The sequence below is a fragment of the Helobdella robusta genome (assembly GCF_000326865.2).
Source record: "Helobdella robusta unplaced genomic scaffold HELROscaffold_110, whole genome shotgun sequence".
In the NCBI taxonomy this organism is placed as follows: domain Eukaryota; kingdom Metazoa; phylum Annelida; class Clitellata; order Rhynchobdellida; family Glossiphoniidae; genus Helobdella; species Helobdella robusta.
The window spans coordinates 226299-242209 of NW_008703618.1; the positions used below are offsets into that span (position 1 = coordinate 226299).

The window sequence follows — 15911 nt, forward strand, 5'->3', positions numbered from 1 at the left end:
GTTGTGGCATGTTGTTAGCGCGAAGTTATTATTGGCCATCACAGATGGTCAAACGTCTGAATTCGAACAATAGATTTGATATTATCTTAATATAGAATTGTGAATAGTGGATAGACATGAATCGCTAACATTTTTTCAACAGCTTATTTTTATTCTAAAAAACAAATTTTTTTAAATTTTGGGTTTTTTTCTATTCGGCAAATGGCTTTGACCGAGTAGTGGATCAACAAAAGCTATCCTACTTCGGCCAAAATCACTATTCAGTGCATCTCCCGTATGTATGGATGGATAGATGCATGGATGCATGCATGAATGTATGTATGTAGGTAGGTATGTAAGTGTTATGTGAATTTGTTTATTATACGTATTAAATATGGTGTTTTATCTGAGATACAAATGACAGTTTGAAAGCTACAACTTTCCATAGATTTATAATTGAATTTTCAATTTTTTTTTAATTTTTGTTTGTCAAAATAAATGTTAAACAAACGTTTTTTCGAAACTAATGATAATGTCATTTTATATAGGGTCAAGACAAGCGACTGAGGCGCATTATCATTATTATAACAGACACACGGTGTATAAGCACAAGTGAATCAACGCATCACAAAGTTGATTGGGTTCTTCTTTTGCAATCGAACTCGGACACTGCATCAACAATGCCAGGCACCTTAACTATTACACCATCGCGCAGTCCAAAATTGTATACATTTGTAAAAAGCTTCATGGGGCTTGGAAGGGCTCGAGTTCTCCCAATATTTAGTCCCTCAAGTCCGCACAATGCTGAGCCCCCCAATATTTTGTCATAGGAATTGAATATTTTTTTTAGGTATAATTTTAAATATTTTCTAAACTTTCCATACTAATTTTCATAATTAGTTCTTGAGATTTGTTTACCGTCATTTAATGACTTTTGGCATGAAGTAACTTTGAAAGCTGCCAAAAAATATACAAGCACCATCATTGATGTGTCCCAGAAAATGATGGACGAAGGCGTACAACCTTATAAACCTGCTGATCGAAAGAAGTATTTCAAAAGATTTTACATTCAAATCGTGGATGCCGCACTTGAATATCTGAAAACAAGATTCAAGTCTGAAGGATTTCTTATTGCACAAAACATTGAAAACTCAGTTCTAAGTACTTTAAATCTGCAGGATCAGGGTTTAAATGTTTCAAAGCTTTTAGAATATTACGGAAATGATACAAATAAAGATCGTCTTATTCTACATCTGAAAATGTTTCGAGACCTCATCTCCCATGATTGTAGTAATTCAAAAAAGGAAATCCAAAGCATGCAAGATGTTATTGATCTGATAAAATGCAAATCTAGGCAGAAAATGTTTTCGGAAATTTTCAAAGTTTTAATGCTTTTTTGACGTTACCTGTAACAAATTGCACATCAGAGAGAAGTTTCTCAGCCTTAAGCAGTCTAAAAACGTATCTGCAATCCACAATGGGACAGGGGAGGCTGAACCATGTAGAACGATACTGCATTACTACAGAAACTCAACCGAGTCAATTGACATTAAACAATTATGCAATGATTTTTTAAACGAAATGATTTACGATTAAAAACATTTGCATTGTTTTAATTTTGATTGAATGTTTTATTTCATAACCTCCTATATTTATATATGTTTGAAACATATATATATATATATATATATATATATATATATATATATATTTAGGAACGAGGTTTTCAGAAATGCAAATTTCATTGAAATTGTTTGCCCATTTTGCATTAATTAACTTCTTTATAAGACATTCAACGAGGCGGTATTGTTTGAGTTCATATTTATCTAAAACTGGAATAAAGCTAACAGCGCTGTTTCGGCGTAATGCCATCTTCAGAGCCTAAATATTGTTTAAACATATAATTTAATTAAAGTAAATGCCTAATGTAAAATGTGAAAATATAGAAAATAAAATATGTATTAAATTGTGAAATAAATTAACCTTGTTGTAAATATCATAATAACTAAAGTTTATGTAGATTATATAAATAAAATAATGTAATTTAAATAAAATGTTTAGTAAAATAATTAAAATATAGAAATTTTATAAAAGTTTTAACATGGTTGAGAAACGTTAGTGAAAACTAATTATGAATGACATGTGCGCCAGATATATAATATTGCTGTGTATGCGTTGTGAATACAACTATTGCGGTTGAATATGTGTGATACGAGTTTCCACATCAGACCTATGTTAACAAGGTTAATTTATTTCACAATTTAATACATATTTTATTTTCTATATTTTCACATTTTACATTAGGCATTTACTTTAATTAAATTATATGTTTAAACAATATTTAGGCTCTGAAGATGGCATTACGCCGAAACAGCGCTGTTAGCTTTATTCCAGTTTTAGATAAATATGAACTCAAACAATACCGCCTCGTTGAATGTCTTATAAAGAAGTTAATTAATGCAAAATGGGCAAACAATTTCAATGAAATTTGCATATATATATATATATATATATATATATATATATCATAATGAAACAGTAGAATCATATGGTATAATATATCAATAGGTAGCCCTGGCCTGGCCCCTCCAATATATCGGACAAGTCGGCGCCTCTGATTGTTATCATTACCATCGTTACTCTCCATCAAAACAATCATCTTGTTCATCATCATCATCATTATCACTATCATCACTGTCTTCATCATCGTCGTCGTCGTCATTATCGCAACATTCGTAACCTCTTTTATTTAACAAACTACTCAAGCGACAACTATTCAGCAATTGTTCGCCTCTACCTGCTCATACAATACATTATATATACGAATGTATAAGTGAATGTATGTATGTATGTATGTATGTATGTATGTATGTATGTATGTATGTATGTATGTATGTATGCATACATACATACGTATATATTAGAAACAACTTTTGCATAACTGCCTGCGTAAGATAGCGGCATATTAGCGTGCTGATGGAAATTGTGACAATTAAACAGAAGATGTTGAGTTGTTGGTAGAAAAAAAAACATTCGTTCGTGTCATCATCGCCGAAAAGGCTGCTGAGAAACATTGCATCTCGATTGGAAGATGTTGAAGTTGATAAACTTTGAGTCCAACAAGTCGAACGGAGTCGAGGTGATCCCGGAGAATGTTGTCTTCACTGGAGTAAGTTGTTGGCGTGTTGATGTTATGTTAATATTGTTGAGTTTGAATTTGATTTGTTGCGTTGGTGAGGCTGACGTGTTAGGACTTCTCGCTCTATACAGTTACTTTGAGGTTGTCCTTGTTAACATTGTTATTCTTTCCTACAGAACGAACCAATCATAATCATCATGATCATCAGCAGCAGCTACAGCAGCAGCCACAGCAGCAGCCACAGCAGCGGCAACAAGAACAATGATGGTCCCGACAGCGTCTGTATCAGATTGCTACCACGACAGGATGAAAGCGTGAAAAAACCCAGCCGACAAAAACATTGTGGCCACAACTTCAACCGCCCCGCTCTCGGCTGTGGCCACAAATGTGATCAGGATAATTTTAAAAGTAATGAGGACTACTTTAATTGTCGTAGCAGTGCTCGCCATGATGATGAGAATGATGATGAAGATTATGAATGGGATGCTGGCGGTCAATACGTCAACAGTGGAAACATTCTGAGAGTGCGATCTATCGCGGAGAACGTCTACAAAGTGAAGCTGCCGAGTGGTTAGTCCGGTCATCATCGTCATCATCATCATCATTCCTGCCGTCATCATCATCGTCATTTCATACTTCCTCATCAGTTATCATCATCCTTATCGTCGTCGTCATCATCATCACTCATCATCATTTCAGAATAGCAACAGTTATAGATTAATTTATAAGTTAGGAATTTTTATTTTTACTCTTCCCTTATTTGTCATTTCAATCGTTTTCTTGGGATCGATTACTGCAGCCCGTCTTCCTGCTTCTTCTCTTCAACTCTGCCTGCCGCTCGCCTCGTGTTCCTATCTGCTCCTATGTTTGGGATAATGTTTCAATCTGCTTTATTTCTGAAAAAGGTATCTGATACTTAAATTAAACCCAAACACGCTTCGGTCTGCGATCGTCTTCTTGTTTTCACTTCTTCTTAACTCCTGTTAAGCATACCCATGCTAAATCTGCCTTTGCTTTTATTGTTCCCTTCTTACTTCCTTCACTAACTACTTCTCCATCACTTCACTTAACGAAGTTCGGAGCGGATCTCAAGCCTCAACTGTTCATTGAGGAGCGCTGTTGACCTGCAGCGTCAGAGCATGAAGTAGTAATATATTGACACTGTTCACTGTTTAATAATAATCATATATATGTGTGCCTGCGTGCGTGTGTGCATTTGTTTGTGTATTTGTCTATGTATATGTGTTTGTTTATAAATCATTTTGAATTATGCACGTAACTACTTTAATAAATATAAAATATAAGGACACATGAACGTGTAGCTGCCTATTCAAACGTTTCACATGGTTGCTCAAATGTTGTCACACACACACGCACACGCGCACACACGCACGCACGCACACACGCACGCACGAGTGTTTTTACACTACATTCAAACATTCAGTCGCATGATTTTGCTAAACAAGGAAGATTCAATACATTTTAATACATTTTCATATTTAAACTAGGCAGTAAATTTAGGCGCGCGCACACACACAAACACACACGCCATACGCATACATTTGTTTATATATATATACTAAAAATTATTTATTTGCATATACTTATTGTCAATAGGCATGTTTGATGTTTAACGTTGAGAATGCCAGCCATTGAATGCAATCGCTGAAGGGATTTTTCGATTTTTCTCTTGGTTCCCGGTCCTTTCGTTGTTCAAAATTCATTGTAATATACACTTGTACCCAATTCTTCATTATCATCCTTATCATCATTATTCATTCGTTCGTTTGTTCGTTCGTTCATTCAAGCATTCACTCACTCACTCACGCATTCACTCACTCACTCATTCATTCATTCATTATCACCATCATCATCGTCTTTATCGTCACCATCATCTTGAACAACATCACCAGCATCACTATCATCACCATTATCATCACCATCACCATCAACATCATCATCATCATCATCAATAACAACAACAACATCATCAACATCAATAATAACATCATCATCATCATCATTTTTGACTTTATCGTCTTTTGTCATTTCTTAACAACCTCCAGCACTATTGATGAATTGATCTTCAATGGCCTTGCTACTAGTTTTTCATTCATTTTCATTACATCATTATCACAACCGTAATTACTGTCACCTCCACCGTCATCTTCGTCATCATCATCATCATCATCACCATCACAATCATCATCACCACCACAATCATCATCACCATCACAATCATCATCACCATCACAATCATCATCATCGTCGCTATCGTTATCATCGTTCACAGATATTCCAACCGGCCAAACGTCCCTCCATATATCAAGAAACAGCCACTTGATAGCTGTTAAAAATTTCACAGTTGAGTTTTATTCTTCAGAGGCCACATCATCATCGCCAACTTCACCGTTCTTAGCATCATCATCAGCGCCAACCTTTCCGACATCATCATCAGCATCACCGTCTTCAATGTCGTCATCGATTACCCAACCTCCTCTGCCTCCAAAAAAGTCCAACCACTTCAATAGAATCATTCCACAGCAACAAACAGAACCACAACATCCCACTTGTAAACCTCTTTCTAAACTACAAAAGTTTCCAGCACAACAACCGCAGTCGTCAAATCGAAACATTCCATCGAGTAAGGCGACATAATGTTGTTGAAAGAGTGTTCAAATAATATCATTCACATAAACAAAACTAATGTATGTGTACCATAATGTATAACAATTAAAATAAAATACCTTTATAAACTTGAAATGTCTATTTTATTTACAATGGATTAAATATAGCTGAAGACCAGCGAAGTGATGTTCCTCTTTCAAACATATGTTACACGGCGGGACAGCTGGAACTGATAGACATCCAGAACCAAGTGAAAGAGAAAAAGTTAACAATTTCAGAAGCTAATGTTCTTTTTGACGCATGGAAAATAAATAATTGCAAGGTAGGCAAGTCAGGTAGTGCACATGCGGTCGATTTTAATAGATTTTGAAAACTTTGTTTATTATTCTATGTCAACAAATAATAATCAATTGTTTTGCTGTTCTGTTAAATTTGATTGGCTTTTTGTTTTTCGTTCAACTGATGATAAATCGAAGCTTTTCTTAAAAATATTATCAACCGATACAAACCCGATAAATGAACGTGATAATGAACACCGACACCATGAAGGATCCCAAAGATTGCAATCTGTGCTTGAGTCCACTGAACCCCACGAAACCCACTTCAAAATCTTCCATCGTGAAAAATGCCAAACAATATTTTCACGTTAAGTTCAACAAGACGAAGACCAATAATTACGAAAATACTAAAATCGAATCCATTGATAACCCGTGGAAAAAGGTAATTAATTCAATAGCGAACAAATTTATTGGATGACTATTGAATATCATTACAATAATTAATTTAACTGCTTAATTCACACTTCCGAAATGTCATTCGATCACAATATAATTTATAGGTTCAACCAGTAGTGCCTGCCAAACCGATCATTGATCGATCTTCCAGTTCAAGTTTGTTAACAAATCAGTGGTTTATTGAATTCGTTGAAGACTATATTAGGCAAAAAAAATTGAAAATTTGTGTTGACTCCATCTATGTGCCATCACTGCATTTTTCATACTGCCGAACTAAATAAACTCCTCTCTTTAAATTTCTTCGCGTATTTTTTAGGTAAGCATGTAATGTCCACAATGGTTTCTGGTTTTTGAAAATTATTAAATAATCATTTTACGAAAGTTTTCTTTTCCCGATTGGTCCCAATATAAACTATGTAGAAATTTTATACCGACACGGTTGCAACTTCTGACGAAACATTTTCAGCCCCAGATCAAGTGGTGTTTGATTCAAAATGACCAAAAACTCGTTTCTGTTTAATTTTAATAATTATTACTACAAATTTAATGGCCACAAAATTTATATCTTGACTTGCCTTGATTATTATTTATTAAAACATTTTTTTTTACAAAATTTTTGAAGTTTTTAAAAAATAATGTCCTCTTAAACAAATGCGTTGGCTCGCAAATCTGCATACATTTTTCAATCCGAATCTCTCCAAAAAACCATCTATAACTAATTCTTTATCGGCAAATAAAATGTAATTTGTAACGCTGCGAACCACTGCTGAACAAGAACTTGAACGACATTTAATATCTCAGACTAACCATGTTGCTATCAGTATCTAGAAAATATTTTATTATCTTTAGATGTTTATAATTCTTGAAATCCCATAAATATTGTTGTTATTATTAATTTTCTCGATACAACAGGCAGGGAGAGTACACAAAGTTTCGACAGCACACAAGGTGGCGGAACTAGTGGTTACTGCAGCGCTGAGTCTGTGACTGGATTCCCGAAGAAACTGGTTCCTACCTTCTTACTTCATGATTCTCGCTTCTTTTTTTATTTCAATTGTTTAACATGTTATCAAATGAGTCATCTATCCAGCCGGTTAATCAAGTTAACATTGCAAGCATTATATATTTTTTTAATTCTTTAAGTCTTTACATGACCTCGGAGTCACATATGTAACATTGTCTTTTTCGATCCTAGAATGAACGTCTTGCACAGTAACGATTGCATGTGATAAATATTTGTAAAATGCAGTCTCACATCTTTAATCAACTTTAAATACCTTTCTTTTTGACGTACTCGCGAACAAGATTCTGTCCGCTAGCTGCCATCTCTTTCATGGCGGTGCAGAACTTGACAGTGTGACAAAAATGAGTGGGTTGGGTGCCACGGAAAAATAAAAAAATTGATTGCAAAGCTAATCATGAAATTTGTTTGTACATCGTATTTGTCTATGTTCTGTTGGTCAAAAGACCAATAGAAAAATGTTTTAAGAAAGTAGTGAAGATGCGAAGATAAATGACATGCCTCCAGTAGCTTTTGCTATCTGAAACAACTATCATTTTGAATTCACAAGGATTTTTCAAAATTTTTTATTTCTGAAGCTTTTTTAAAGCAGTAACCTGTTGAACCAAATTTTTGCATTGAGGAATCAATGGTACCAACCATGATAAAATTACCGTGTTTTGTTCCTGATCGATAATGACCGATTTGATATTATTAATTCATTCCATTGAGCATAAGAAATAGAGAAGAGAAGACGAAGCAAACAAATGCACTGCACAAGTTCTTAGTTGCTTCGCGTTTTAAGGAGTTTTAAGAATTTTCTCATCAAAGTGATTTTAAAGGTTAAGGTTAAAGGTCAATTACACTTTTCCAAAGTTCAGATGATTCAACAGAGCGCACAAACATCGTAAATTAGTATGTGCTAAACGACTCATCACACACAAAGCATGTGATAGGCGGGGATCTTTTTGTCATATTCGAACCCGGTTACCTACCTTAACTGGGTTCGACCTTAACCAATAGACCATCAGGTCCCCGCCCATTAGACCATAAAAGAGACTTATCTCAAAAAGAATTATTTTTATTTTGCAATCGCTAACAACTTTAAAAAATTATTTTTTCCATTTTTATTTTTTACTATAATACAAGTTCTGAACAATGATATAATAAAAACAAAACGTTATGCATTAGCGCGTTATTTTTCAATTTGTTCACCAACTTTTAACCTCATTTTCAGCCCAACATTGCCGAACAAGAGACCCAAATACCACCGAAAATTCCACCGAGAAGCAACCCTTCACCAGTGGTATCCAAAACCACAGCAGCTAAGGTGGTCACCTCACCACAAACATCTCCCACGCTACCATCGACAACGAACAAAAATGTTAAGCCGACAAAGTCGCTAATAACTTGGCGCAGCATGCCTTTGAATGAGAAAGTTAACAAAGAGACAGATATGGATATTTATGGATTAGTAATCACTGATGATGACTCCAGTGAAATTGCACCCCGTGAGAATGTTATTCCCAGTAATGTTGATGTGGGCGTCTCTAGGAGAACTAACAGTAATAATAACCGCAATAGAACAAATCACATTTTTAATAATATCGAATTCAATAAGGGGAATAATTTTAATAGTGATAACAACGATATGCCGAAAACTCAACTAAATCACCCACAAAATCAACAGCATCGTGAACATCAGCAGTACCAAACGCATCTGCAATCACAGTTACCAACTCTAATGCCCCGACAACAACAACTACAGCAGCAGCAGCAGCAACAACAATATATTGAAACTCTAGCAACGATACAAACCAACTCATCACGTGACCAGCCACCCAATCAGAAAGCTCTAAGAAATAGAAATGTCATTTCAATAGCACCCCCTTTTTTTGTGAATAATAATAATAATAATAACAATAAAAACAACAACAACAACATTAATAAAAATATTAACAATTATGAAAAAGGTATGAAAATATGCAATTATAATTTTCAAGACACTGATCGGAACTTAATTAATAACAACGATAATAATAATATTGATAATGATAATGATGATGATAATAATAATAATAATAATAATAATAATAATAATAATAATAGCAATAACAACGATAGCGAAGATAGCGATGATGATATAAATGATGACGAAAAGGCACCCGCACCACCCCCACGCACGCCAGCCAGGGTCAACATGATCATGCCTGCCCCCCTGCTGCTCGCCAATGCTACAAAGTCTTGCAACAATAAAATAAATAAACTTAACAGCATCGAGGACGACGATGAGGACGATGGCGATGATGAAGACGACGATTATAGAAGAGATAATCGTATTTCGCCCGCCTTCGGTTCGATAACGAGACCTGCCCTCCCCAGAAGATGACAGGGCTGCTGATAGGAGTGGAGGCTTCTTAGTTTTCGTGACTTGTTCCTACTCGAATTAAACATTTTGATTTAGTTAAACTGTTAGTTAGCAAACAATAACTAATAATTTTTATTTCTGTCATAGTGTTTGTATCATCTGTCTATTATTCATAATCGTTGTTTTATCAACTTTCTTGTTTTTTGATCAAACGGAAATATTTTATAATATGAGGATCAACTTGAGTTGGTGGGCATAAATTTTTATACTACGCTGTGTTAGTTGATTGGATAGTTTATTCAGACAGTTTAAGTTTGGTCCGAAAGCTGTCCGAGCAAGGCATGGCGACCTTGACATTTTCAAATTTTATTTTTCATCTTCCAGGCTCAGCTGTTTGTTTGAATGAACGTGTACCGGAGCCCGGAAGATAAAACAAAATAAAGATAAAACTTAGGTCGCTTTTCCTTCATTGTCCGAGGAAACTCAAGAGCTGATAACTGTATGGGTCATGTGTGACAGTGACACGTGGTGCTGACACGTGATGGTGGCCTGGGGTCTAAAACATGAAATGCGTCTCAAAATTAAATTGTGAGGAAATACATCAAGGCAGGAATGTGCCTTCAACATTAATGTATGCAGTGATATAGTATCTAGCGAGGTCGGGATTCAAAATTGTTGCCTCTTATGTGTAGACAGATAAAAGATTGTTATTTCAAACCTTTATCGTGGCACTCGTACCAAGCTTGTTGAATTTTGGCAGAGTCATATAGTCACGTAAATTTTCATTGAATAGGGCGGCGTGATGGCCTGGTGCTGTTTCGCACTGCCTGGAATAACCAAGTTCGAATATGACAAAAAATCCCCACTTATCACATGCTTCGTATGTGACGCGTATTCATATAAGCTGCTTGAGTGGTTTCGATTTCTTTGAACCTGAAAATAATAAAGAAAGTAATAGACCATTAGAATGGTTTTTTAATAAATGAATTGCCTTAATTATGCAAATCATTTGATTATCATCAACCATAATGTCGATGTATCTTCAACACTAATTAATGTATGCCGCGATGTACCTCCAACATTTATGTATGCAGTTGTATGTTATGGAAACAAACAGGCAATCAGCGAGCTTAGTCTGTTACAACCCTGAACCACAAATACCCTCAAGTATTTCATGATCGTTGTAAAGTAGCATGCTTTCACATTTCCTGATCATCATGGGCATGATCATTCGCTTAAAAATGTTTTAAAATCTTAAAAAGCGAACAACCACATTAAAAAATTGAAAAATAAATTACAAGATCAATAAAAAGCCAACAACAAGATTGTCTACAAATTTTAATATTATACAATATTCTACCTTATTGCATTATTTGAAAATATAAGCAAAACAATTATATTGTGCATATAAAAATAAAAAAATTAAGGCATAGACGATTCAAAACTGGTTACAAATTCTTGTTTGACAGTTTTCAAATTTAAAAAAATTACAATCTCGTTATGAAGGCCAGATGATGTAATGGTTCAAGGCATCTGGTCGAGCGTTCATGGATGTAAGCGGTTCGCACACAGATATCAGAGACAGGCATTCGCATTGTGTCTAATGTCTTGCTCGATTGACATGTATTTGCGTACATACACAACACAATTGATCTGCTTATTGTTCTATATATATATATATACATACATATATGTAGATATGTGTGTGTGTATGTATATATATATACATGTTTCTTCTTTGGGCTATCATGGTCTTTCATGTAAGTTGGGATCCGGCAGGAAGGCTAGGCATTCAGCAATGAATGATTATCTGATTTTCCAAAAAGCTTATATACCAGCCATAAAAGAGCCTGCCGGTCTGATCTCGAATAGGAATATTAGACCAGATGGATACATTGTAACTCCATGGTCTGATGGTCGTTGTCTGACGTGGGACGTGACGTTCCCACATACTTTGGCAGATAGGTATATCAGCAATACTTCATTGAAACCTGGTTCCGCCGCCATAAGAGCAGCTGATTTTAAAAATTCCAAATATGTTGATCTGAATGACGACACAAGATTGTTTGTCCCGGTTTGTGTTGAAACATTTGGTCCAATTGATAAGGTCACACAGCATTTTTTTGACAAAATCTGAACTAGAATAATCGAAGTGTCATGCGATCCAAACGATAAAATATATAAAAAACAAAATATTTCTTTATTATTACAAAAATTTTATTCTTTTTGTATATTAGAAAATATCGCCAAATGCCCGGCTGTGCGAGATCCTAGGACCAACATTTATTATGTTGTTTATTATTAGTGAGTCGGGACTAAATGATAGTTTTTATGGCTATTGTTTTTAACCAAGGACTCGCACACATACATACATACATCATACATACATACATACATACATACATACATACATACATACATACATCCATACATACATACATACATACATACATACATACATACATACATACATACATACATCATACATCATACGTACATACATACATACATACATACATACATACATACATACATACATACATACATACATACATACATACATACATACATACATACATACATACATACATACATACATACATACATACATACATACATACATACATACATACATACATACATACATACATACATACATACATACATACATACATACATAAAATTTCTACAATTTTTTATGTTATAAGCCTTATGTACAGTTTACCATAATAATAATTACAATAATTTTATGTTATAAGCCTTATGTACAGTTTACAATAATAATAACAGTTTGCGTTGCTGGTTTCTTAATGTTGAGTCAAGGACATGTACCAAGCACGACTTCCCTCACTCTGTGCCATGTGTGTTATAAACATTTTAAAGTGAGGCAGGATGGTACTCTCGTTAGACATGGCGGAAAAGTGAAAGGCTCAGAATGTCCGGGATCTTTGAAGCACCCACCTTCGAGCAGAAAACGAAGGTCGCTCAATGTCGTCAACGCCAACATCTCAAAGACGAGTGAAGACTCAAGGGTCCTTGATACCGCTGTCGATATGAAGAGTAAATCGTCACTGGCTGAAAATTTTTTTGAAAAATCATCGGGCTGTCGGTTAGTTGACCATGTGCCCAAGCAATCACGTGGTAAGTTTGGCCGGATATTGAAGGATATTTTGAAAAACATCTGTGATAACCCATCAAATGCCATTCTCTGGTTCAGGTTGCCATTCATTCCCCGCTTAATTCTCCGAAAGGATCTTCGAGGTGGAGGAAAAAAAAAACATCAGCGCAAAAATTAATAGCAGATTAGATGCTTTTGGAGAGAGTTGATAAAATATGTCGAACCAATTGTAAAGGGGCAAGATGAAAGGGTTCGTAAACCAAAGCTTAGTGCTTTAGTCAAATGCAAAATAGAACAGGGAAACATGAGAAATGAGGATTTTAGCATCGACGGATACGATGGCTCCGGATTCGACAAACACTATCAACTCCCTAAAGGACAAACACCCTCCCGCTCCGTTAGACAGAAAACCAAGTCCCAACAAAGAATCGACAAGCGTTACAGTTAATCCCCAACAAATTATGTTGTGCTTGAGGCAGTTTCCAAAAGGAACCTCAGGAGGTAGAGATGGCCTAACCCCACAGCATTTAAGGGATTTAACGCATGATAAAATAGAAACAGCAGAACTTATCAGCGCCATGACCGATTTTATCAATCTGCTGTTGAGTGGCGTTTGTCCACCCGAGGTAGTTCCATACTTGTTTGGCGGGAGATTGGTGGCCTTGTCAAAGGAGGATGGTGGTGTCAGACCTATTGCCATTGGATATGTATGGAGACGCTGGGCTGCAAAATGTGCGCTATTGGTCATCAAGGACAGGGTGGGTCCAATTCTCCAGCCTCAGCAGGTCGGTGTCGGGATTAGCGGTGGAGCAGAAGGAGCGATACACGCTGTTAGGCGATTCGTCAATAATATGAAGGAAGATGAAGGCTTTCTAAAACTTGATTTTTCAAATGCTTTCAATTCGATTCGTCGTGACCATATGCTTCAATGCGTCAAATCTCGGCTCCCAGAAATTTTCAATTTTTGCTGGTTGGCGTACGATGCTGATTCATTCCTGTCACTTGGTAACAGCATCATTTTTTCATCAGAAGGTGTGCAACAAGGGGATCCTTTGGGACCGTTTCTCTTTTCGCTGTCGATCGACCCACTGGTAAAGGCATTTCGATCTAAATTTGTTGTCGCATACTTGGACGATATTGCGTTGGGGGGATGTGTAAAGGACCTAATGGATGATGTGGAATTGATCAACAGTAATGGTCGTGAATATGGTCTCAAGTTGAATTTAAAAAAATGCGAAATCACTACAAATTCAACAGCTTTATCTTTCGCCCAATCAAATATTAAAAGAATTGAGATGAATGATCTAAAATTTTTGGGTTCGATAGTTTGTAGAGGAAAACGCCATGATAATTTTTGGGCTGAAAAGCTGAAGGATTTTAAACATATTATGTCAATGATGACGGAGATTGGCAAGCATGACGCCCTTGTCCTGTTGACGCAGGCAGCATTCATTCTAAGGCTGTCATACTTTTTACGTACATCTCCTGGCCCGTCTCAACAAAAGTCAGATGAATTCAACAACGAACTACGCATGGGTTTTCAGAAGATATTTAATGTGTTTTTTGATGATAAAGGTTGGAAGCAGGCTATATTGCCGGTAAATATGGGTGGACTGGGTTTGGGTGTTGTGGCCGAGTTGGCACCGTCAGCATTTTTGTCATCGGCCGCGGCCACGGCAGCCCTCCAGGATAAAATCTTACCAATGGATGTAGCATACCAGGATGATTTGAGACTTGAAACATTTCGGCGTTGGTGCACGGTTTACGGAGATATAATGGACATAAATGTGTGTTCGCAGAAGAAATGGAATGAACCATCTTTGAATGTTTCAAAATCGAAACTGGAGGAATTAAATGACTCTCCCTCAGATAAGGCCAGGTTGATGGCCGTCAGAAGTGAATTGGGGTCTGCTTGGCTAAGGGTCATTCCCAGTACAGCTTGTGGTACAAGGCTCGACAATGGTTCTCAAGCATAAACTCACTATTAGAGTGAGTTTATGCTTGAGACTTGGGTTGCCGGTGGTGTCAGGTTACAGATGCTTGTTTGGGGCGGATGTTTTTCAATTGGGTCACCATGGTTTATCGTGTAGGCTTGGTTCAGGAAGACAAGCAAGACACTCTGCCATGAATGATTATATATGCAAATTATTCCAGAAAGCAGATATACCCGCCGTTAAGGAACCAGCAGGCCTACTATCTGAAAGCAACTTCAGGCCAGATGGTTACACCCTGGTACCATGGTCCCAAGGTTGTTGTTTATCATGGGATGTGACGTTCCCTCACACGTTAGCCGAAAGGTACATCAATTACACGGCTATGGAGCAAGGTTCCGCCGCGGTGAAAGCTGCTGATTTCAAAAATACTAAGTATAAAGATTTAAACGACAATACGAGAGTTTTTGTTCCGATCTGTGTGGAGACATTTGGCTCAGTGGATAAGCAGACACAATTATTTTTTGATAACATTGCTACTAAAATAGTTGAAAAATCTGGTGATCCCAATGATAAAATTTATATAAAGCAAAATATATCGTTGTTGTTACAAAAGTTTAATTCATTTTGTATTTTAGAGAACATTGCTAAGTGCCCTTCTGTGCGAGACCCTGTACACTAATATTATCTGTTGAGCAGGGGCGAAATGATAGTTTTTATGGCTATTGTTTTTAACCAAGGACTCGCACATACATACATACATACTAGGGATGCACCGGATTCAGGTTTTTCAAATCCGGCCGGGGCCGGACTTGGCCGGATTTAAAATTCAAAAACAGGCCGGGGCCGGATTTTAGTTACCATTTTACATACGTTAGAAAAAATACTCACATTTACGGTTATCTACATGTTGAACATCAAAAAATAACACCAAGCAAATAGTTAATTAATTCAAATATATAAATAAGTTGTGTGATACGCCAAATTCTGTACACAAAGATCACCTTATAATGT

At 36.2% G+C, this 15911-nt stretch overlaps 5 protein-coding genes across 5 annotated transcripts; 4 read left to right on the forward strand and 1 right to left on the reverse strand.

Moving 5' to 3' along the window:
* Positions 1-659: 659 nt before the first annotated feature.
* On the forward strand, positions 660-1575 carry HELRODRAFT_183554 (hypothetical protein; the record flags this gene model as incomplete). The annotated part of the gene is made up of 3 exons (XM_009013152.1): positions 660-771; positions 880-1342; positions 1407-1575. 3 exons carry the CDS (start codon positions 660-662, stop codon positions 1573-1575), a joined length of 744 nt encoding a protein of 247 aa, XP_009011400.1.
* A 1495-nt stretch (positions 1576-3070) lies between these two features.
* On the forward strand, positions 3071-10091 carry HELRODRAFT_194919 (hypothetical protein; the record flags this gene model as incomplete). The annotated part of the gene is made up of 9 exons (XM_009013153.1): positions 3071-3148; positions 3295-3688; positions 5412-5762; positions 5914-6068; positions 6296-6466; positions 6585-6636; positions 7393-7487; positions 8718-8999; positions 9027-10091. The coding sequence occupies 9 exons, from the start codon at positions 3071-3073 to the stop codon at positions 9867-9869; spliced, it is 2421 nt and encodes an 806-aa protein (XP_009011401.1). The 3' UTR covers positions 9870-10091.
* A 240-nt stretch (positions 10092-10331) lies between these two features.
* HELRODRAFT_183556 (hypothetical protein) lies at positions 10332-11073 on the reverse strand (the record flags this gene model as incomplete). The annotated part of the gene is made up of 3 exons (XM_009013154.1): positions 10332-10466; positions 10567-10724; positions 11010-11073. The coding sequence occupies 3 exons, from the start codon at positions 11071-11073 to the stop codon at positions 10332-10334; spliced, it is 357 nt and encodes a 118-aa protein (XP_009011402.1).
* A 573-nt stretch (positions 11074-11646) lies between these two features.
* HELRODRAFT_183557 (hypothetical protein) lies at positions 11647-13144 on the forward strand (the record flags this gene model as incomplete). Its single annotated transcript, XM_009013155.1, has 2 exons — positions 11647-11922; positions 12608-13144. 2 exons carry the CDS (start codon positions 11647-11649, stop codon positions 13142-13144), a joined length of 813 nt encoding a protein of 270 aa, XP_009011403.1.
* Positions 13145-13277: 133 nt separating this feature from the next.
* On the forward strand, positions 13278-15579 carry HELRODRAFT_183558 (hypothetical protein; the record flags this gene model as incomplete). The annotated part of the gene is made up of 3 exons (XM_009013156.1): positions 13278-13630; positions 14255-14928; positions 14996-15579. 3 exons carry the CDS (start codon positions 13278-13280, stop codon positions 15577-15579), a joined length of 1611 nt encoding a protein of 536 aa, XP_009011404.1.
* Between the last annotated feature and the right edge of the window lie 332 nt (positions 15580-15911).